General features: G+C 39.0%; 1 protein-coding gene across 5 annotated transcripts in view; it reads left to right on the top strand.

Moving 5' to 3' along the window:
- Window positions 1-22003, top strand: part of AREL1 (apoptosis resistant E3 ubiquitin protein ligase 1) — a 37608-nt gene that overhangs the window by 12532 nt on the left and 3073 nt on the right. For 2 of the 5 annotated variants that reach the window (XM_016134354.2, XM_016134353.2), the window contains 17 exons: window positions 228-546; window positions 6134-6194; window positions 7042-7268; window positions 8190-8427; window positions 11845-12014; window positions 12254-12434; window positions 12623-12870; window positions 14359-14436; window positions 15125-15266; window positions 15397-15518; window positions 16505-16580; window positions 17127-17236; window positions 17923-18102; window positions 18276-18401; window positions 19481-19610; window positions 19698-19756; window positions 21675-21764. In XM_016134354.2, the coding sequence (XP_015989840.2) occupies window positions 6179-6194; window positions 7042-7268; window positions 8190-8427; window positions 11845-12014; window positions 12254-12434; window positions 12623-12870; window positions 14359-14436; window positions 15125-15266; window positions 15397-15518; window positions 16505-16580; window positions 17127-17236; window positions 17923-18102; window positions 18276-18401; window positions 19481-19610; window positions 19698-19756; window positions 21675-21764 (2193 nt within the window). In that variant the 5' untranslated portion in view covers window positions 228-546; window positions 6134-6178. Of the gene's footprint in view, window positions 1-227; window positions 547-6133; window positions 6195-7041; window positions 7269-8189; window positions 8428-11844; window positions 12015-12253; window positions 12435-12622; window positions 12871-14358; window positions 14437-15124; window positions 15267-15396; window positions 15519-16504; window positions 16581-17126; window positions 17237-17922; window positions 18103-18275; window positions 18402-19480; window positions 19611-19697; window positions 19757-21651; window positions 21765-22003 lie in introns of those variants that run through there. The other 3 variants (XM_016134355.2, XM_016134357.2, XM_016134356.2) reach the window with 3 other exon arrangements.

The raw sequence follows: 22003 nt of genomic DNA, 5'->3' as shown, positions 1-22003 counted from the left end.
GGACCAACTGAAGTACTGGAGCTTCCTTCTGGAGTGACAAAGTTTGGGTAGGGAGATTGCCATTTGACTTTTCTTGTAGAGTTTTAATTGGGAAAACTTGGTCAGAGTTTACCTGTCCTTGGTTATTTTTAGTGTCCTGGGATTTCCACTTCCTCTTTTTTGTTTTCTGGGGGTGCTTTTTCAGAAGTAAAAACCTATTTCACAGACCCTTCCTTTTTTCTTTGTAGGGCGGGACCCTGAGGCAGCTGAATAGATGCCTCCTTCAGCAGTTGATTGTGCCCTTCACTAGCGAGAAGCCCAGGGATGATGTGTTTTGGGGTTATATATTTCAACACCGTGGAAGTCAACTAGTTTATGCCAGGAACATTGACCATCTGCTTCTGTGACGCGCCCTCCATGAAGGTCTGATGGACAGACACTTTCTGTTGGCCTTGCAGCTGTTTTCTCTGATGTGGAAGTTGAAGACAAGGTGAAAGGGCTGAGTTACCTGCTTTGGTGAATAGGAGTGCTCCACTTTGTTCTCAGAACATGGGCCCTCGTTTGAAGGTAAGTCAATAACCTAGTTAAGATTCGCTTGTTACTGGGATGCAGAACATGGACTCAGTGCCCAGTTCCTACGCCTTTTCAGCAAGGCAAGCTGTTGAAGTGCACGGTATTGGTTCGAATTCCCTTTGCTTCTGTAGGGCATTTTTGGCGATAAAGAAATAAATTCTCCATTTCTGGGAAATCACTTTTTCACAACTGATCTTCTATGTTAGGGCTAAAATTTATTTGATGTTATAATTATAAATCTTTGTACTCCCCCCAAAAAGCAGAGTTTTAGAATATATATATCAATCATCTTTCTAACATTCTTTTGAGACAGGTATTTTCAAATATTCCCCTCTTCCCTGCTTTTGTAGGTAATGTGAGCCAAAGTATGGTAGTATTAAACAACTTGCCAAGGATATTTTAGTAAGCAAGTGATATTTCTGCATTTGATAGTTGGTACCGCATTCCGTTTTTCTCTATCATGCTTTATTTTTATTTCAAAAGATTTTTTAAAAGGCCATAAGCATTTATCTTTCTAATTTTAGCCGAATAGTGAGATTCTCACAGCACGATTGGGTAATGTTTTTCATATTTTTTTTAACTTGTTTTCTTAAATCTTTTCCCAAATACTTCACTATTCCTACGACTCTATTCTTTTCATGATTCGGTTTTGTATGTGGTTAAGAACATTGGTATTCAGAATTAGACACAGGCTTGAGTCTCAGCTCTGTCACTTAACCAGCTGGGAAATGTTCAGCAAATTAAGTTTTCTAAGCCCAAATATATTTTTTTAATCTGTAAAATGAGAATAATAAGGCAGTTTTACCAGTAGTGACAATTAGGCTAACATGTGAAACAGTGCAGCATTTGGCCATGGTACATGGATCAATAATGGGATTATAAATTATTAATTTACTGCTACATGCTACTATTATTCTGCGAGCTTAGGGTATCACAGTTTGATGAATCGTATAAGGGCAAGGACATTAAAGAGATGAATTTGAAAACAAACAAAATACTCATATAGCTGAATTGCGTGAAATAGCATGGTGAAGGCTTAATATACTGCTTCTTTGTGCTTGAATTCGACTAGGGAAGAGTTCCAAAATAATTTTACAAAGGAGAAGTATGAGCAGCAGAAAGTAGAGGGTGCCGTGAAAACTGTTGTAGAACATAGCTCAAGATGAGGAAGACCGTAAAACTGGATACTGTGCCATGCATGAGAACTCATGACTCTAGGCATTTGATACTTACTTGTAGAACTGAAGTAAATGGGCATCTTTTGGTCTGAAGAGTTTATAATCCCTGGCTCAAATGAACTGCTAACTAGAGAAGTCTTTAAAAACTGTATCTAAAAGGAAGGTCCCATGGAAGCAACCGAAGTGTCCTATGATAGATGATTGGATAAAGAAGCTGTGGCACATATATACTGTGGAATATTACTCAGCTATAAGAGGAGATGAAATACTGCCATTTGTGACAACATGGTTGGACCTCGAGATAATCATGCTAAGCGAAATAAGCCAGACTGAAAAAGTTGAAAATCACATATCACTTACATATGGGATATAAACCTAAAAGCAACAAATGAACAGGGCAAACAGTGACTCATGGCCATGGGCTATAGACTAGTATTTACTAGAAGGTAGGGAGTGGGAGAGGATGGGGGACGTAGACGTGGTAAAGGGGGTCAGATGTAGGGGGAGGGTAGGAGGAGGGTGAAGTGGGTAAAGGGGATCAAATTTGTGGTAGCTGAAGGAAACTGGACTTTGGGTGGTAAACACAATAGAATATACAGATGTCAAATTATAATGTACACCTCAAAATTATATAATTGTATTAACAAATGTTACCCCAATAAACAATTTTAAAAAAGTAAAAAAAATAAAAGGAAGATCCCATTTGGAAAATTCTTGATCCTTAGACATTCTGGATAAAGAATAGACATTTGACACTATCCTTTCAGCAGATATTTTATTCATATTTATTGCAATTACTGTGTGCAATCATGTTGGATGCTGTGGAGAATTTTAAAGATTAGTTTTTCCCTCATGTTATTTATCACTTCAAAATGGAAAATAAAACAAGGGACTAAAAGAACATAAGTGGTATAAGGTAAATAAAAACAAAGTAGTGTGGGAATTCGGAAGAGAGAATTTCTTAAGTTGAGGATCAGGGAAGATTTCAGAGAGGGAAGATAGAGTTTTCCCTAGACTTTAGGATTAGGAGATTTTTCATGGATAGGCTGAGAGGGGAGAGAACAGGCTAGACAGAGGAAATGACTTTTCAAAGGCATGGAAATGGGATGGACTTTGCAGAGCTTATATGTAAAAGTGTAAAGGGTCTGATTTGGGTAGATCATAGGATGAATAGCATAGAGAGGCCAAGGAGAATACTATGGAGTGGGATGGGAGCAGAGCCAACACAGAGCACAATAGGGTCAGTAAGAGGACAAAAAAATGCTTACAGAGAAAGTGAAATCTGAATTAAAAGCTATTTGATGGATCACTCTAAAAGGAAGCCCTGAACCCGAAGACAAAGCCGGGGAGGCTTTGTGACAGCATTCAGGAAGAACCAGAAGGGAAAATATAGAAGGAAGGCAAGTCCAGAATGTGATCATGAGTAAAATTGGGAGATGGGTAAATTTCATTAAGGGATTTTGAGAATTATTATAGAGAAGTGAGTTTTTTTTTTTTTTTTTTTGTAAAGGTCAAATCCATGAGTGATGAATTGACAGAGCTAATACCCTGGTCATGTCACAAGGAGGTTTCAAGGAGAATTGTTTGGGGGGGAAAAAGCATTGGTATGTTGAGTTTTAAATAATAAAGGGATTTGGAATAGAAATGTAGAATTGACCAATTAGAAAGGTCTAGGTGATCTAGATCAGTGGTGATGATTTAGTTGAGAAATAAATGGAGGAAAAATGGACAAGGACTCAACAAGGTCAGGTTCATTACTGCCACCTTATTGAGAACTGAGACCATGACTGTTACACACCATTTCTCCAGTACCTGGAACATTAAGTAGGTACTTAGTAGTTGTTGGATGAATTGTTTTTGGATGAATTTTAACTCCATTATGAAAAAATTGCAGACATAAAGTTAGAATAGTATAAAGAATTCCCACATAGGCAAGGATTTTAAGTAAAAGAGAAACTGTGTCTTTTGTAATTCTTATGCATTTCCCATTGAAGAAAGTGTGGCCCAATAGAGAGGGTCCCTGAGTTTCCTGTTGGCTCTAAAGCAAAGCAGTAGTGATGCTGCTACTACTATTAATAATTATAATAATAATTAAAACTGAGAACTCACTGTATGCCAGGCACTCTTCTAGGCTATTTACATGTGTTAACTCATTTAATCCTCACAATACTCTATGAGCTACACACTGATATTATCCTCATTTGACAGATAAGGTAACTGGCATTCTGTAGAGAGATTAAATAACTTGTCCAGGGTCACATTGTGAGTGGCAGAGAATGGATTTTAACCCAGGTGGTCTAGCTGTAAAGTCCATGCCCTCATCCTCTGTATTATACCCTCTCTTATACTGTTTGATTTTGGACTCTTGATGGCTGTGGGGAGTTATATTGAAGTCCTATCACACTAAAGGAGATGGTGCATTGAAATTATTAAGTCTCAACTCTTTTTACAGCATTGAGAATTCTGAACCATACACAGATCACACAGTTGCGGCCCTGAAACTGGTCTTTAGGCTTCTGACTTCCTGCTTGTCAACTGCCTCTCTCAGAAAAGGTTGTTGTAGCTGTCAGAATTAGTACACAGAATTTTCCCAGTTATGACATGCGCCATAAATTTGTCATTGCTCTTGTCCCATCAAGAAGCAAGAAACTTGAGACCATAAGTTCTATAACATCAGCCACATATACATGTAATACTGAGTGCTGTTATTTTACCAAGGGCCAGAAGTTTCACATCCAGCCAGGATCAGATTAGATGGCATCTAACTGGAGTACCTAAGACTAAAGTTAAATGGTTTGGGTCCTTCAAAGTCATCTAGTACATCTTACAAGGTACAGACAGGTGCTTTTTTGAGAGGTGATAGCAGCTTTTCAGCAGAGTGCCAGAAGATAAGATACTTGTTTGAGAAGGAGGATCAATAATTGTGATCCTAAACATTGGGTCTGTTTCTAAATGTTGTCTCTTTATAATAGACCCTTTGGGAAGCAGCTTAATTCATGTGTATTGACAATGCTAATGTTCCCTGTGTGGATTTCTTTTCTGGTAGGACTTTAGACACCAGACTAAGTACAGGTTTCTATGAAACTTGACATGATCATTTCTCAAATTACCTACTCTTTGTGGATTCCATTGGGTATATCAAATGAATTAATTGTTATCAAATTAACTAATGACCATTTTCTCAAAATTTTCCAGCACAATCAGACATGAAAGCATACCTTATTTTTTAAAAAAAAGTTGTTTTGGTCCCTCCCAAATCTGACCCTATAAGTTTTTAGGTGTCTTATCTCTAGTCAGCAGTCCCTAACCTTTTTGGTACCAGGGACTGCTGCTCCTATGAGAATTTGATGCCTGATGATCTGAGGTAGAGCTGAGGCAGTGATGCTAATGCTGGGGAGCGGCTGCACATATAGATGAAGCTTCACTCACTCGCCTGCTGCTCACCTCCTGCTGTGCAGTCCAGTTCCTAACAGTCCCCAGACTAGTACCAGTCCACAGCCTGGAGGGTGGGGACCCCTGCTCTAAGAAACATTCTAGTGCTTAGCTGATGAAAGGTGCTGGGTTGAGATAATATTGATAATCTTAGTACATTACAGTGGCTATAAAAGAAAGAACGAATTTGGTGCATTGTAGAATCGAGAGAGCATTACTAAGGTCAAAACTCAGTGATAGGATACAAACATTAGTGTACGTTGTGTTTTTCCATGACAGTACCTTGGGTAGTTAAATGAGTGATGATGATTAAAGTCTTATTCTGGATACAAGTTTAATAACTGAAAGTTTCCCCTCAAACTCTCGCCCCCATTTAAATTGTTCTGACCTTGGCAGGCATCACTTAGGGTGAGAAGTACAGTCTCTTCCTCTTGTTCCTCGGTCTTTCTGCTAAGCTCATCTTTCACAGGGCCCATTAGTTTGTCTGATGGTTAACAGCAAAAATGACTTCTCTAACATGCCCACTGCTTGTTATTGGGATGACCCAGAGTTCATTTTAATTATATAATGCCAACTAGATGATGATAATACTTGCTTTTAAAAATCCACATTAAAAAAAATCCACATTTTATATAACTATTTCTACTTAGATGAATTACTTCCAGAAGACAAATATAAGAGGAAAGCGACTCCATTTTCTTTTTTGCTTGTATTAATTAGCACTACTTTGTATGGGGGAGGGAAACTGTTTTGGGGGCCCTGGAGCTAAGATAAAAATCATGTTATTACATTTTGTAATTAGCAATTAAGCAAGTGGTTGTTTGTGGTATTCCTAGGGTGGTCAATAGATTAGAAATCTTTAGGGAATGATGCAGTCTCTATTTCTCTGAAGTGTGTCATAGGGCACTTCTCAAGCAGAGATGGCTGTAAAAAAGGGCTGGAACAAAAACTAAACAAGTTTTCTTTTGCAGCTGCAGCTGTGATCCTCGGCTCTCTGTTGTCATTGAAGGGACCTGATGTTTTACGTTATTGGTATGTTATGGAAAGGGCTTTCCTTATTATCTGTTCGTTAGGGACACTTACATCCTTTTTGCCTCTGTCTCTTTCCCCATGAAAATAGATTTGGACATATTTCCAGTTGTGCCGGAAAGTACCTTCGCAGAGTTGGCAGTGGAAGTCATTCATTTGGGAAATATTTATTGAGTAATTATAGTCAGTGCCAGACACTGTTTCCTGCAGAGTCAAAGTCGAATAAGACGAAAATCTGCCTTCAAGAAGTTCATACCATGAAGGGGGAGATGGTCAAGGGGGAGAACAGTTATAGTAGATAAATGTATTGGACTTTGAGGGAACCCTTAACTCTAGTAGGGGTTGGGGAGGGCTTCCAAATGGCAAGAATAAAATGCACGTTATTTTTACTACTTCTGTGGGGGCTCAGCGCATGTAGGAAGGTGGGAGGTGGGCATGATTTGTGGTCCATGGTATAGAACAAGTGTTGGCAAACTTTTTCTATAAAAGGCCAAAGAGTAAATATTTCTAGTTTCCCAGCCTGTACAGTCTTTGTCACAACTACCAAATTCCGCTGGTGTAGTTCAAAAGCAGCCCTACACAATATGTAAATGAATGGATGGGGCTATGTTCCAGTAAAATTTTATTTACAAAAACAGGCAGTGGGTGGGATTTGGCCCAAGGACTGTTGCACATGAGCTCTAGTATAGAAGTTTCTCTCTTCACCCACAGAGGTAAGCCCAGTACAGTGTTTCTTTGGAAGTCTTGCTATCTCATCTTGACTCTCATCTTGAGAGATGGTTACCTATGCCATAATGAGAAGTTGTCATGTGTAACTGGCAGGTGTCTGTATGTTCTCTCTTTTACATAGGTGGAATCACAGTGTCTGTGGTTGCATTCTTCTTCACAATTAAGTTTCTCTTTGAGCTCGCCGCACGTGTAGTCAGCTTTCTCCAGAATGAGGACCGTGAACGCCGAGGGGATCGGACTATTTATGACTACGTGCGGGGAAATTACCTGGATCCCCGGTCTTGCAAAGTCTCCTGGGATTGGAAGGACCCCTATGAGGTGGGCCACAGCATGGCCTTCCGAGTGCATGTAAGGGAATGTTTCTGTCTCCCTACCCATTGGGGTTTCTGAGTCACTTGCTTTCCAGAGCCCAGTTCAGCCTGTTGGTGGTGTTGGCCTGGAATGTTAACATTTTCCCTTGTTATTCAGTCCCTCCCAGGAACTTGGGAATTATTAATATTTGAAGAGTCAGTGAATTTCTCTATCATTTGGGTACTTAGCTATGACGACGTATAAAGCTTAATGTTACCTTTTAAAAATAAGAAAAATATTACTGGAAAGAGTAAGTGTTGTAGATCAGAGGTTGGCAAACTATAGCCCAAGAATTAAATCAAGTGCACCTCCTATTTCTATGAATACAGTTTTATTGGAACAAAGCCACACTCATTCATCTGCCTGTACTGCCTATGGCTGCTTTCACACTTGAGTAATTAACCACAATTGAATAGCTGTGTATGATCTATAAAGCCAAAAAAGATTTACTCTCTGGCCCTTTAGGGAAATAGTTGCTGCCACCTGTGACAGCTTCGCCACTGTAGCATTATGCTTGGCATGATAGCCCGAACCCTTCTAACCTTACCTGGTGCTTTGGTTCACTCAGTGCTAGTGGTACCCATTGACTTACATTTACCTTTGGTTAACAGTGATAGGATAATGAAAAGGGCTGGTAAGACAGATGAGGCAGCATTTGTTGTTCAGAAATGTTGAGCTTAAATTAATATAAGTCTGTCTTTCTTTCCCCTTTCTCAAAATAGGTGAAGAATTTGTTCATGATTTAATGGTTTTCCTTGAAGTATTGAGAAAATGTGTTTCTCCCTGTGTCTGCAGGACTGTAGGAGTGGGTGGATACTGGGTTTTACCAGCTACTTCCTCTCTCCCCACTCTTTTGAGTTAGATGGGAAATGATTTTCTCCCCATGCTCACTGATGAGTTCCCTTTTCCCTACTGCAGTTATTCTATAAGAATGGGCAGCCTTTCCCCGCACATCGGCCTGTGGGACTCAGAGTTCACATCTCTCATGTTGAGCTAGCAGTGGAAATTCCAGTGACCCAGGAAGTCCTCCAGGAGCCCAGTTCCAACATCGTCAAGGTGGCCTTCACTGTGCGCAGGGCTGGGCGTTACGAAATCTCAGTGAAACTTGGTGGTTTAAATGTAGCCTACAGTCCCTACTACAAGATTTTTCAGCCTGGTATGTTCTGTCTTCCCTTCCCTTTCTCTCCCTCCCTCCTAACCTTCCTTTTTCTTTCTTTTTAAAATAATACCATTTTAAAATAATGCCTTTATTGAGATTTACTTCACATGCCATGTAATTCATTCATTTAAACTTTATAATTTAATGGTTTTTTTTTTTAATTCATAGAGTTATACAGCTATCCCCATATTGAATTTTAGAGCATTTTTATCACCTCATGACCTGTATCCATTAGCAGTCACTCCCCATTTTCTCCAGCCTCCCAGCCCTAGGCCACCAGTAATTTGCCTCTATGGATTGGCCTACTCTGGCTACTACTCTGTTACTTACATTTCATACCAGTGTGATCATAACATATGTGGCCTTTCGTGATGGGCTTGTTTCACTTAGCATAGTGCTTTTAAGGTTCATCCATCCTGTAGCATGAATCAGTACTTCACTTCTTTTTATTGCCAAATTATATTCCACTGTATGGATATACCACGTTTTATTATTTATCAGTTAATGGACATTTGGGGGTCATTGCTTTTGGCTACTCTGTGTAATGCTGCTATGAACATTCGTGCACAAGTTTTCGTGTGGACATGTTTTTAGCTCTTTAGGAGTGGAATTGCTGGGTCATAAGCCTGGTAGATTCCTAAGGGGGAAGAATGCCAGAATAAACAAAAGGTAAATTCGTCTGATTTTTGAAACCTTTTCAAGTAAAAGCACCTCGACTCTAATTCCACCCTTGCTGCCAGTATGTGTTTTACTTCTCATTGAAAAGCGTTTGCTTGAGTGTCTGGTATCTAAGAATTGAGACCTCTGTCTCTACTCTCCCGCCACCCCTTGTGTCCTTTACGTCAGGTAATAGATGCTCGCTGTCTCTGAAGCCTTAAAGTATAATCCTGTACTCCTGCTTCTGTAACATATCTGTTTAGTGTATTGAGATCCTGTCTGCCCTGTGCGCCCTGCTTTGGCTTCCTTTTGAGGGTGGATACTGGCCAGTTTGCTAGCCATAGAAATGATAAGACCTGGGGAACCTTTTGAGATCAAACTGTAATGAGAGGTGCCTTGAAAAGATTTGTGTATCTTTACTTGGCTAATCCTCAGTTTTCTTTCTCTTAGAACAGAGGAAGACGCTGGAGAGGTAGCTCCCGTGCCGTCTCCCTCTCCATGTAGCTCGTTTCAGTGCCGTACTCACAGGCTCCTTTTCACATGAATATCACTCCACCTCTTTGCCACCAATAAAGAACAGTTCATATCTTTATAATATGTACCAGCCCTTTTATTTTTAAACTAAAATTAAACTCTTTATTTTGAGATAATTATAGATTCTTACACAGTTGTAAGAAATAATACAGAGATCTGGTGTACCCTCTGCCCAATTTCCCTTAGTGGTGACATCTTACAGAACTAGAGGACTGTATCACACACAACCAGGTTGTTGACATCGATAACAGTCAGGATGCAGAACATTTCCATCACTACAAGGGTCCTTCATACTGCCACACCCATTTCCCTCTCCCACCCACCTCTTTCTTAATGCCTGACAGTCACTAATCTGTTCTCCAGTTTTATAAATGTCATTTCAAGAATGTTATATAAATGGAGTCATATAGTATATAACTTTGAGTTACATAACTTCTTTTCACTCAGTAGAATTCCCTGGAAAGTCATCCAGCTTATTGAGTGTATCAATAGTTGGTTTCTTTTTATTGCTGAGTAGTATTCCACGGGCGAATATACCATAGTTTGTTTAACCATTCACTAGTTGAAGGATATTTGGCTTTTTTCCAGTTTTTGTCTATTATGAATATACCAATGAACATTCATGTAGAGGATTTTGTGTGAACTTAAGTTTTCATTTCTTTGGTATAAGTGCCTAGGAATGCAATTGCTGGGTCATGTGGTAGTTGCATGCTTAGTATTTCTAAGAAACTGATAAACTCTCTTCGAGAGTGCCTGTAGCATTTTACATTCCCATCACAGTGTATGAATAATCCAGTTTCTTCACATCCTCATCAACATATGATATTGTCACTGTTTTTCATTTTAGCCATTCTGCTAAGTGCGTAGTGGTTTTAATTTGCATTTCCCTAATGTTAACGATGTTGAACATTTTTTCATGTGCTTATTTGCCATCTCTATCCATTTTGGTGAAATGTCTTTTCATGTCTTTTGCCCTGTTTATAATTGAATTTTTTGGTTTTTTACTATTGAGTTTTGAGAGTTTTTAAAAATGTATTCTACATAGTGGTCCTTTGTTAGATATGTGGTTTTCAGGTATTTTCTCTCAATCTTCAGTTTTTCTTTTCATCCCCTTAAGAGGGTCTTTCATATTTTAAAAGTTTTTCATTTTAATAAAGTCAATTTTATCATTTTTTTTTGTTTACGGATCATACTTTTGGTGTCTGAGTACTCTTTGGTCCTAGATCTTGAAGATTTTCTTTTTTTTTTTCTAAAAGTTAGTTTTACATTTTATATTTATTGTCATGATCCATTTTTAGTTCATTTTTGTATATGACACTTGGGTTGAGGTTCATTTTTTTTCACATATAGCCGTCAAGTTACTCCAGCACCATTTATTGAAAAGGTTACATTGCTTCTGCACCTTTGTCAAGGATGAGTTGGGCATATTTGAAGGGGTCTGTTTCTGGGTTCTCTGTTCTTTCCATTGATCAGTGTATCTATCCCTCTACCGATACTACAGAGTCTTGATACTGTAGGTCTATAATAAGTCTTGAAATTGGGTAAGTTGACTCTTCTCTTTTGTTTCAGAATTATTTTAGCTATTCCGGGTCCTTCGCCTTCCCATATACATTTTAGAATAATATTGTCTAGAGCTACAAAAAATATTGCTGAGATTTTGATAAGAATTGTGTTAAATAAACCTCTATATCATTTGAGATAAATCAACATCTTTACTATGTTGAGTCTTCCAATTCATAAACATGATATATCTCTCCATTTTCATCTTTATTTTTTTCATCAGCATGATACATCTCTCCATTTTCATCTTTTTTATTTCTTTCATCAGCATCTTGTAGTTTTCTATATACAAATCTTGTAAATGTTTGTTAGACTTGCATCCAAATTTTAGGGGGTGTTTTGTTTGTTTTGTGATTGTTCAGCACTTATTTTTAAGGCCTGTCTTGCTCATAGGTTCCCAGTGGGATTCTAGGCACTATGTCTGTAACTTCTCAGTTCTGTTTTCTCCAAGCACCTTTTTCATTTTGTTTAGTGCCTGCAGTGGTTAGGAATTTGTAAAAATGAACCCCCCCCCCAAAGTTTATTTGATTTAATCTCTTTCTTTTTTTTCTCTGCCTCCTAATGGTGATGTTTATCCCTCGAAGTTGGCTAATTGATTGAGTGATCTTTGTGCCCTGAAAAGCACCTCTCAAAAATGTTAAGATTCAATTATCTTTATTCCAGGAATGGTGGTTCCTTCCAAGACCAAAATCGTATGCCATTTTTCTACTCTTGTGTTGACCAGTGGGCAGCCACACACCCTTCAAATAGTGCCCCGAGACGAGTATGACAACCCGACCAACAATTCTGCATCCTTGAGAGATGAGCACAATTACAGTTTGTCCATTCATGAGGTAAGCAGCTTCCCTTCTTTGCGTGCTCCTTTCTGTCATTCTTACCCTTTCTAATTCACTTCCATTTCTTACATCTTCCCTGACTTCTTTGTTGTCCTTCCTTCATCTGACAATACCTTTCTCTTTAGGAACTGTGAGACTTAGATTAGCTTAGATAGGGAAGTTCTTTGTAAAGAGTAAATGACTGTGCAAATAAGGAAATTTCATATGTTGAGTGATGCTTTGTTTTCCTTCTATAGCTTGGTCCTGAAGAAGAAGAGAGCACTGGTGTCTCATTTGAGAAGTCAGTGACATCCAACAGGCAGACCTGCCAGGTGTTCTTGCGACTCACTCTGCATTCTCGCGGCTGCTTCCATGCCTGCATTTCATACCAAAATCAGCCAATCAATAATGGCGAATTTGACATTATTGTCCTAAGTGGTGAGTTGAAAGAAAAACTGTGATTTAGGCCTATTCCCAGGTCACTTGTTGTCTGTACTCTTCTGACCAACCTCAAACATTTGCTATTTGAGCCACACTTAGAGTCCTGTGGACCAAAGGTCTAGTGATTGGTAATTTTCTTTCTCTTTTGACTCCTCCTTTAAACCTTATTCCTTGTTCTGCTTCAGAGAATGAGAAGAATATTGTCGAACGCAATGTGTCCACCTCAGGAGTGAGCATCTACTTTGAGGCTTATCTTTATAACGCTACCAGCTGTACCAGCACACCATGGCACCTTCCACCCATGCACATGAGTTCTTCCCAGCGCCGGCCTTCGACAGCTGTTGAGGAAGAAGATGAAGAATCACCCTCTGAGTGTCACACCCCTGAGAAGGTGAAGAAGCCGAAGAAGGTGTACTGCTATGTGTCACCAAAGGTTGGAATTCCCATTCTTGCCTCAAAATCCCTCTGCCCAAGCCTGCATGTAATTGGTATTTGGTAACAAAAACCACAGATTAATAGTTCGAGAGTTAGGGCCGGATCAATGACTTGCACGGTTTCTAGGATGCTAAGAGAGGCTACTTAAAGTTGAACAGCAGATTGTGCTGTCTCTTCTGTTGCAGATGTTTGGTTTGGACTAGATTAAATCTCTGTGTAGAGATTCCATGTGCCTTAGAGCTTTAGAGCACCTGTGGCTTTCTGCCCTTTGATTGCTTCTGAGAAGATATTTTAAGGCATGGCTTGTAGAGTTTTAAAGACATCTACTTTAACCATTATAAATTTCTCACTATTATAATTACTGTTGACCCCTTGTGCTGTTTCAAAACAATTTGATCTTTCATTCTGTGATTTGTGAAACCACAATAAATGGATGTCACCATCAGGCTACAAGATTAGAATGGAGAAATTTTGGCAGAGACAAAGAGGTGAATTTCTCAAGGCCCCTGAGCTAAGAGGCGCTTTGTGTTAGAGATTTTCTTTTTAATATTTGTATTTTGCTTAGTCATTCAAACCTCAGAAAAATGAGACTCTTGAAACATCTCATTACATCCCTTTAATCTCATAACCAAAACTGAGTTCTAATTCTGTTCTCCTTCAGAACACTTTCTATGTACCATTCATTCATCATTTTAAAATCTAGCTTTAATTTGGCCTGGGGGAATGGTAATGAGGGTGGGGTATGGATGAATCAAGATTGGTTATAAATTGATAATTGTTGAAGCTAGCGATGGGTTCATTATACCGTTTTCTTTAGTGTGTAGGTGAAATTTTCTTTAATGAAAAGTTTTTAAAAATCAAGAAAAAATCTGACCTACATATTTAGATAATAGTTTCTTTTTTTTTATGTTAAAAAACTGGCATTATTTTTTCTTTTTGTAAATGGCATAAAGAGACCCTTCTTTATTCTTATGTAAGAGATTTTTATGAAATTTTTTTATATGAGACTCCATCACACCCCCTTCACACTACTATCCTTCTCCATTCTCCAGCAAATCCTTGGTACCATTCAGATAGGCATAAAGCAGTGGGTATGGGCCAGTGGTGCTCCTGTTCATTGACTTGGAGGAAGTCTCTCTGAGCAGCACCCAGCTGAGCAGATTTTGATTGTTTATCAGTGAAATGTTCTCTATTTGTAAAGTAAAAGCCTGAGCTCAGATATTTAGAAATGATAATAAGACTTGAAGTGTTAAGATCATGAAATGCCTCTGTGGAATTGCACTGTCAGAGTAATATTTTTAATTTACCCATTTTAAGATAAAGTTATTTATTTGATTTTAGTAGGGATTTAAATGGTCCTTTTGTCTATAAAGGAAAAGAGTCATCATGAGAAGTGTAGATAGGGACTCTGATATTTGAATTATAATAACCAAATAGAGTGTTTTTATTTATCATTCACTTTGTTTTCTGTATGTTGGTCCTCCAGCAATTCTCAGTGAAGGAGTTCTACCTGAAAATCATTCCCTGGCGTCTTTACACCTTCCGAGTATGCCCAGGGACCAAAGTAAGTGGAACCGTACATCTGGTTCATGCTGAGCAGACTTCAGTTCTGGACTGTCTCAGCCTTTTCGTTGTCATCTCCTCATGAAATGGCATGGAGAATATCGACGTTCCAGAAAGACATGTGCTTACAGAAACAGGGATTTAGAAGCGAGTCAATATTTCAGCAGTTATATTTTGCTCCTAAGACTAAGTTAACAGAGAGGGTGTTGATATCTGTGCCCCAAGCTTGTGTCCCAATGTGCTGAAGCTCTTTTAGAATCAGTATTCTCATATGTTAAATTTTTTTTTTTTTTAACTTTTCTGAGGTTTTGGAATCTAAAGGCAAATCACTTTCCTCCATCTAGTTTGCTCGACCTCTTCATGTAGTCATTTGCGGTTCTGTTTTATATATTCTTATTATTTTCACACTTCTTATCTTTTATGTTGAAAGGTCCGTAGTGTTGCCCGTGATCCTTACTAAAAGCAGTCTCTGTGACTCAAATAATTTTAAATAAAATTTGATTTGTAGAGCACCGAAATGAAAAAAAAAAAAAAAAAAAAAAAAAAAGGAGATGTACTCCTAGTAGGTACTTACTTGGAGAAAACAGGCTTAACTTGTTTTCGTTGGTTGGTATAGAAGGGTAGGGATGTGGAGGATTTTTACCTAATTTGAGGGTTTTATAGATTAACTCCTTTTTTTCCTTCGTTAGTTTTCCTACCTTGGCCCTGACCCTGTGCATAAGCTCCTCACGCTGGTAGTGGATGATGGCATTCAGCCTCCTGTGGAACTCAGCTGTAAGGAGAGGAACATCCTGGCGGCCACTTTCATCCGCTCCCTCCATAAGAATATAGGTAGGGTCGGACCGGGCTTCTGCAAGGGAGTGCAGTGGCCCAGCTACCCTGGGTTCCTGAGGGCGCGAGGTGGCCTTCATAGATGCCTTGTAACAAGGCTTTAATCATGGTGGATCTTGCCGCTCCTCAGGAGGCTCCGAGACCTTTCAGGACAAGGTGAACTTCTTCCAGCGAGAGCTTCGGCAGGTACATATGAAAAGACCACATTCCAAAGTCACCCTGAAGGTCAGCAGACATGCCTTGTTGGAATCGGTGCGTAAAACTTCATCTCTGTCAATAGTTATTAAACTTTTCCTACCAGAAAACTTTTTGGTATTATTTTGGTTATATTTTGCAGGTTATCTTTTTCATGAAATGCATATTTCTGTCCTCTTTAATAAGCATGTCTATTAAACAGTGTTCTGTGTGTTTGATTTTAGTAAGTTTGGGGCAGACTTGTGAGGAGTATGTTATTGAGGGCAGAGATTAGTTGACACATTGGCTTTGCAATCTGTGTAGAATTAGGTCCTGAATAATCTCATGAAACTGCCTATGTAGGGCAGGTGGAAGTAGTTATTGAAGAGGAAAGTTCTGTTATTGAATCCCTGGAATAGAGAGCTCTTGTGTTAAAAGGCAATGATTTTCGTTGTCACCGTGGTCTAATGGAAAAGGAACACCTGATGGGTGTCTGTCTCCACTGCACAGACACTGGCATAGTTCTTCCATTCCCCAAGAATGCGAAGCCTTGGTCCCTGTCCAAATTGTGTTTGTGATGTTTGGCTCTGGTAGGTGTGACTGGAAACCCTTTTTCTCAGCCACATTCTCTGTGTGGCATGGCTCTCCGTCTGAACCTAGCCTTTGGATAAAGATGTCTAGTAGATAGACTGTACTTTACTGAAAACCAGGACTCCTTGGTTCTCTTGCTGACAATTTACTAATTTGAGACATTTTTACTTCTTTATTTGAGAATTGTCTCAATAAAATGAGGATTGTAAAAAAAACAAACAACAACCAGGTTCAACTTTCCAACAAAGCAATGACATAAAGATGACTTAGATTATTTTTTTAAATCTTAAATTCCTCCTGGAAATACATGTATTTCAAATATAATATGATATTGTTAAAGTTTATGAGTAATATATTGCCTCCAAGTACTAGTGGTTAGTTAAATGGAGAATAGCAAATTCTTGTGTTTTTTATTGTTAGCACGCAAGAGATGCCAGCCAGTGTTCTGATAACTTCCTTTCACTGCTTTTCAGTCTCTGAAAGCCACTCGGAATTTTTCTATCTCAGATTGGAGCAAGAACTTTGAAGTGGTTTTTCAAGATGAAGAAGGTCAGTTTTGAAATTTCATATTCATCTTTATAAACTCTCCTCCCTGCTTCTACTCTCCTCCTTACCCCCTCTCCACAAAAATGAAAAACAACCCACCTACACACATACACACACAACAGCTTCTTTTTCCAAAGGAAAAAGGTCATGAGTCAAGATAAAAAGGGTGGTGTTTACTGGCCAGATGGCTTGGTGGAGCGCGTAGAGCACAAGCACACAGGGACTTGTGGGGAGAACTCTCAGGGTCTGAAGCAGAAGGGAGAGGTAACTTTTGTAGAACCAGGAGAAATGTCCATTTCCTGGGGTCTCCATTTGCCTTTGTTTTCAAATGAGGGGCATTCGCTTAGTGATCAGAATACCTTTAATCCTACAGAAAGGGCTGGGATTTCAAAACAAAGTCCCCACCCAGTTCAGGTGGGTTAGAATGGGGAAACACCACCGTGGCAGAATGGAGAGATTGTGGAGAGTGTAAAATGATGAATAAATGAACAAACCTGATAAGACATAGTAGGCCAGAGTCACTTTTTTATGTTTTATTGCACTTTTCAGCTCTGGACTGGGGAGGGCCTCGGCGGGAATGGTTTGAGCTAATTTGCAAAGCACTATTTGATACCACCAATCAGCTCTTCACCCGATTCAGTGACAACAACCAAGCATTAGTGAGTGTGTGGCTTTCCCATGGATGGGTGGAAAATGTGGATTGTGTTATAAAGGATAGACTAATAAGGGTTTGGGGTTATGAACCTGTCCTGGGAATATGACTACCTGGGCCTCTTTTCAGTTTTGATACTTACAATATGAACTAATTTTGCCTCCCTCCTCTTTGCCTCCATTATTTCATCTATAAAATAAGAGAAAATGCAGACAAATGAATATTTGACTAAAAAGCATTATAATGCTGTGGCTATTTTACTAATTATTATAATAATAATTAAGCCACTATCTCCAAACATACCTGAAGCTATTGAATTCTGTCTGTACCAGATGTTTGACTATGCAGAGATGTCAAGAGTAGGGAAGCAGACTTTGGCTGAAAGAAATTCTGGTTTAGGGAAAAGGCATCATCACATCATCCACTGATTAACTTCCATACTCAGCCAGATTAAGCCATAAACTTAATATAAGATTCTTCAACTTAATGTTAGTCCATTTTGCCCTTTATTTTCCAGTTACTGAATTACTCGGTGGTGGCTACCAAAAGACCAATACTATACCATTTAGGTGGGCTCTATGATCCTAATACTGAAACTCTTGCTCCCTTGGGATAAAGTTGGGACAGAGGGTCTTTCCAGGACTAGGCTTGAAGAAAAATGGCCTGGAGCCTTTTAATCTCTTTCTTTGATAGGTGCACCCCAACCCTAATCGCCCCGCTCATCTGCGCTTGAAGCTTTATGAGTTTGCGGGGCGGCTGGTGGGCAAGTGTCTCTATGAGTCCTCTCTAGGAGGAGCCTACAAGCAGTTGGTCCGAGCTCGCTTTACCCGTTCTTTCTTGGCCCAAATCATAGGACTACGCATGCATTACAAGGTAACGTTTGAATGTGCGCCTTCTACTAGGGCCTCTGGCCATTAACTCTGGAATGTGTCCGCTCTGAGCTTGCTATTCTTAAGGTTGGAGGGGTAGGTGGTGCCAGGCAGTTGCAAATGATATTTCTGGGCAAGGGCTGTCATGTTCTCTTCTGTGTCTTCCTGTCTCCTCAGTACTTTGAAACAGATGACCCAGAATTCTATAAATCTAAAGTTTGTTTCATCCTCAACAATGACATGAGTGAGATGGAGCTGGTCTTTGCAGAAGAGAAATATAACAAATCAGGTCAACTGGATAAGGTGAGAAAGGAGCAGAGCCTGTGGGTCCCATGGTTCCTGCCTTCCTCTAGAACAGTGCTGTCTAAAAAGAACTTTTTTCAATAATGGAAATGTTCTCTATTTGTGCTATCTTTTGAGCACCCAGAATGTGGCTAGTGTGACCACATAATTGGATTTCTCATTTTATTTTCGTTAACTTAAATGGACATAACCACCTGTAGTTAGCAGCAGACATTTTAGGCATTGCATCCCACTTTATGATCTTGGCTCATTTGAGTGGAGCAAAAGACACATGAGTCCATACATCTCATCCCTACTTTTCAGTAGAAAAAGAACCTAGTGATAATGAAGTGTCACTGACAAGGTGCTTTGGAAGGGATGGTGGTACCTATCTCAGCTTCAGTGGTGGTGATACAGATGTCTCCTATTTTAACACCGTACCTGTATATTTTTAACTTTATTACAAAATTGTTGGCCAAAAGTATTTCTGATGCAAGTGTGGTTCTGTTTACATTGTAGGATTAAGCAATATCAAATGATAATGATGAAGCTAGTGTTGCAGTAACATACAAAATAGCAATGACTGAAAAACTGTGACCACTGGTACTTTGTACTTGATAATCACATATCCTTTGTAACTATTATGGGCCTGTAAAGGAAGAATGAAAAGAAACCAACAGTTCCTATCTTAGAATTTCTGAGACCTGAAAAGATTTATTTAGTACTTATCTGGCTTTATTTATTCTCAGTTGGCTCAGGATATAAGAAAAGAGGTCAGTACTCATTTAATTTTTGAATCATAGGGACATTAAAACTTTGTCAATAAGAAGCTATAATATCTTCTTGTTGCATCATCATTATTTGACCAAGCCAGAGAAGATTCACTCAGATACCCGCTTCAGAAATAGTAGCTAGTAGAATACAGCTGTAGTAGTAGGAATCTTGAAGATCAGTAACTACATAAAATCGAGTATGTTGAGAAGCTGAACGCATGGTAGAAATCTGTGACTGTCATGGAGTTCAGTAATGCTGTGTTTGTGGGACATGTCATCTTATAAATGCCCATCCACAACCTCTCTCTCTTTTGCCTCTTGTTTTAGGTTGTAGAACTCATGACAGGTGGAGCTCAGACCCCAGTCACCAATGCAAATAAAATATTCTATTTAAATTTGCTGGCCCAATATCGACTGGCCAGTCAAGTGAAAGAGGAAGTGGAACATTTTCTAAAAGGTGAGATTCTCTCTAGTCTTGGGTTTGAGATGAAAATACCTGTGTTCATGGTGTGGATATGGCTTTAACTGGACTACTTTGTTTCAGGCTTGAATGAGTTGGTCCCTGAGAACCTTTTGGCTATTTTTGATGAAAATGAGCTTGAGGTAAGCACTTAGCATTGCAACCCCTGTTCTTGACTTGGTGTTTTAGTGTGCCCATAGGAACCAGCTTATCTTCTGTTATCAGATATGGTAGGAAAGCCCTTTATGCAAAAGTTGGTTTCACTTTTGTCATTCTTCCATGCATTGACCCTTCATTTACCTTTTGAGAAGTTAGAAGATGAAAATTAGAAACCAGCAAATAATTCTTTTTGAAGAGTAATAATTACTATTTATTTATTTATCAAATAGTATTGATACTGTTCACTAACAAATGTTGGTATCATGTACAATCTTTGTAAATCCTATGACATTTAAAGTTGACTTAAGGGAATAACAGAATTTATTTGTTTAGGGACTAACTTTTGAGTGCCTGCTGTTTGCCATGTCCGTATGCAGCACTGGGGAGATAGCAATGAATGAGACAAAGTCCCTGCCCTCATGGAGCTACATTCTAGTGATGGAGACAAATCAAAAGATGTGACATATTTCACAGTCTGGAGCCACAACTCTATAATAGTTAAAGTATTCTAATTTCAGATCTTCTGACAACTGAAAAATGGCTCTAAGATGGTAAATACCATTCTATAATTAGCAAAATTGAAGTTCATATCAGTTGTGAGCAAAACATGAAATCAGTTTGTTTTTACCTGCTGCTCAGATGATACATACAAGGCAAATTACTGGTTTCAACTTCCCATAGCCCTTATGAGGAATTTTTGCAAACTATTTCCTGTAGGGAGAAAGTTCTAATTTAAAAAGGAAAAACCAAAAAGTAGTTTTAGGTAGTCTTGTACATCTTTATTCTTATTAACTGAACTGGCTTCAAGAACAAGAATTAAAGTCTTGTGCAATTTTCATCACATTTTATACCTTTATATATGAAACTAAACAAAATGAACTCTCCGTCACTCAATCTTAAGTTTGATAGACCTATCACCTAGTGCTGTTATTTTTTGGTAGAGGAATTGCTACTGTTATATTTTCTTTTATCACGAAGCAAAGCACGTGTAATGATTTTTAAAAGTCAGTATGTGGATATGGTGGGAAGGACATAGTCTCCTACAGTTGTTCTACATCCTTCTCTTAGTTACTCATTAGCTTGGCAAGTACTTTTTGAAGGAGCCAAGGCTCCTCAGGCTTAATTTGGCCTTTTATTGTCTTTTGATTAGGATGTATCTTCTTTATAGCTATTGAATGAGTACTCACAGTCTGCTAAGTAACATGCAGGGTCCTGAACCAGATTAGGACATGAACAAGATGTTTAGGGTTCTTATCTCATTAATGTTCTCTCTCTCTCTCTCTCTTTGTTTTTTTTTTTGCATGCTTTTTAAAATTTATCTGATCAGGCAAAGTCAGGGCTAAAGGGAAGAAAGGTAGTAAAAGTTTAGTCCACAGAAGGATGGATCCTGGGGAAAAGGAAAGACCATCTGATAAATTCACAAATGGGGTTGGGGGTCTTCATCAAAGGAAAAGGGCCTGCGTTTCTCTTTGGCATTTCCAGGCTATGTCCAGAACAGACCGTCAGTAAACTTGGTTCCATTTTGTCCTTTGCTTCAATACAAAATAATCCATACCAGCAGTTCTTAATTAGGTGTGCACATCAGAAGTGCTTGGGGAATTTTTTCAAAATACATAAGCTCGTAACCTACTCCTAGAGATTGATTCGGTAGGTCTAGGAATAAGGCCACAGGCATCTGTATATTTTTTAAAAGCTGTGTAATTTTTACTATGCCAGTTAGGAACCATTGGCCTACTATAACTGATTTTCCTGAAGCAGTATTCTGGTATTATGACCTTACCTTTTGTCTTTTTCCTGATACCCTCTTTATTCCACATTTTTGCATGTTAACCTAGGTAATTGACCTTATGTTGGGTCTTTGTCCCTCTGACTGTCCTAGTAACACCTGACTGTCTTCTCCAGCTGTTGATGTGTGGGACTGGGGACATCAGTGTGTCTGACTTCAAAGCCCATGCGGTGGTCGTTGGTGGCTCATGGCATTTCAGAGAAAAGGTAAGTGGGCCACATTTCTTTTAGTTGAATTTGTGCCATGTTGTAAAGAAAAAGTTTCGGAAGAAAAAAGTCAAGGAGTCAGAGAAGCAGACATGTCATCTGGGAAACAGTGATATATGTGGGAAAGACAGGTGGTTGCTTAGGCAAAAGGGAGCCCTGGTCCCTCAGCCATGACAGCCATACTAACCGCCATAGGAGCAGTACATTGGATAGTCAAAGAAATAGGATCAAGCAGTCAG

Source organism: Rousettus aegyptiacus, unplaced genomic scaffold, assembly GCF_014176215.1.
Source record: "Rousettus aegyptiacus isolate mRouAeg1 unplaced genomic scaffold, mRouAeg1.p scaffold_m13_p_3, whole genome shotgun sequence".
NCBI lineage: Eukaryota > Metazoa > Chordata > Mammalia > Chiroptera > Pteropodidae > Rousettus > Rousettus aegyptiacus.
Note: the sequence above shows the minus strand (reverse complement) of the source record. Positions and strands in the feature narration are given on the sequence as shown.